At 34.0% G+C, this 1,380-nt stretch overlaps 1 protein-coding gene across 1 annotated transcript; it reads right to left on the reverse strand.

The window, feature by feature from the left end:
- Positions 1–297: 297 nt before the first annotated feature.
- LOC108456261 (RING-H2 finger protein ATL40-like) lies at positions 298–1,157 on the reverse strand. The gene has a single exon (XM_017754858.2). It carries the CDS (start codon positions 969–971, stop codon positions 447–449), a length of 525 nt encoding a protein of 174 aa, XP_017610347.1. The 5' UTR covers positions 972–1,157; the 3' UTR covers positions 298–446.
- Between the last annotated feature and the right edge of the window lie 223 nt (positions 1,158–1,380).

Raw genomic sequence — 1,380 nt, forward strand, 5'->3', positions numbered from 1 at the left:
ATTTAATTAAAAGGCTATCCATGAAAAATTCCCCAGAAGTATCCTCAAGGTATTCCAATCATAGGACTCATAAAATAATTTTAACAAGAATGACTAGTGGATCATACTTGTCTGCTTTCTTCTACTTGTTTCATTTCAATCCACTATGATCTAAATATTATTTTTTATATTTTTTATTATTTTTAATTTTCTAATTTATATCCCACATATTAACAAGTTGTATATCATAACTGAATTGGGTCACATGAATGTAAACCAACACCAATATAAATCAAATAGCAACTTGATCTAAACAAATTTAATTACGAATTATGTATTTTTATACAAATTGAAAAAAGCAAACTTAATAAATTAATGAATCAACTTATTTTTTTACTTATTTACAATTTAGTTGGTCAAAAACAAATAATATTTCTTTAGTTACAATTCAGAAAAAAAAAATTGTGTCAATTGCAATCTGAGTTTTGATTGGAAGGCGTATCATCATCAACTCGACCCGAATCAGGTTGACGGAAAGCCCGACCCGAACCCATCATACCCATCATGCTAGCCAAGCTAGCAAATGCAAAAACCGATTGTAAAAATTCCAAACCATTGATCTCTCCACCCTCCATTCTTCGCCGGCCACCATCACTCTCACCACCTTCTATTTCAGCCGTCTCAGGCGGCATCATGAAGCGACAAACCGGGCATAGCCCATGGATCAACAACCACTTCTCAATACAACCCGAATGAAACACATGCTTACATGGCATCTCCCTTGCCTCTTCTTCAACTTCAAACTCTTCCAAGCAAATACAACAATCTTTGCCACTCTCTTCCACTTTTGTCCTTGGCATTGCTTCTATGGAAGCTTTAGAAGCCGGCGCCGGACCAGGCTTATTATCTGCGACGGCTCCAAAGCCGCCGATCTGGAAAACTACGTAGACTACAGGACGAGGTTGTTGGGTCTGGGTAGGAGCTTCCGCCATATTAACTAGGAAAAACGAAGTTTTCTTGTTGTCTTTTCCCCTCTTTTTTGACCAGGAGAACCCAGAGAAACTTAAAAGAATCTAAAGAAGAAGAATAGGAAGAGAGAAAATTTTGAATTGAATGAAAATGAGGGGGAAAGAGAATATTTTTATAGAGGGAATCGAGAAGGCAGATCTAGAACATTCGGGAACAATGTAAATTCCAGGATGTTTGATGATTTCGTATGAAATTAAGTAAAACAGATTCTAGAAGTTTCTATTTTATTAATATATTTGATCTGAAATTTCTTTTGACAGAATGTATTTTATATCTTAATTGGTAAAACGGAAAAGGTTTATAAAGTTTACCTATACTCTTTTAAAATTCAAAATTTATACATTAACATTTAATTTTATATTTTTTATTTAA

The sequence above is a fragment of the Gossypium arboreum genome, chromosome 9 (assembly GCF_025698485.1).
Source record: "Gossypium arboreum isolate Shixiya-1 chromosome 9, ASM2569848v2, whole genome shotgun sequence".
In the NCBI taxonomy this organism is placed as follows: Eukaryota; Viridiplantae; Streptophyta; class Magnoliopsida; order Malvales; family Malvaceae; genus Gossypium; species Gossypium arboreum.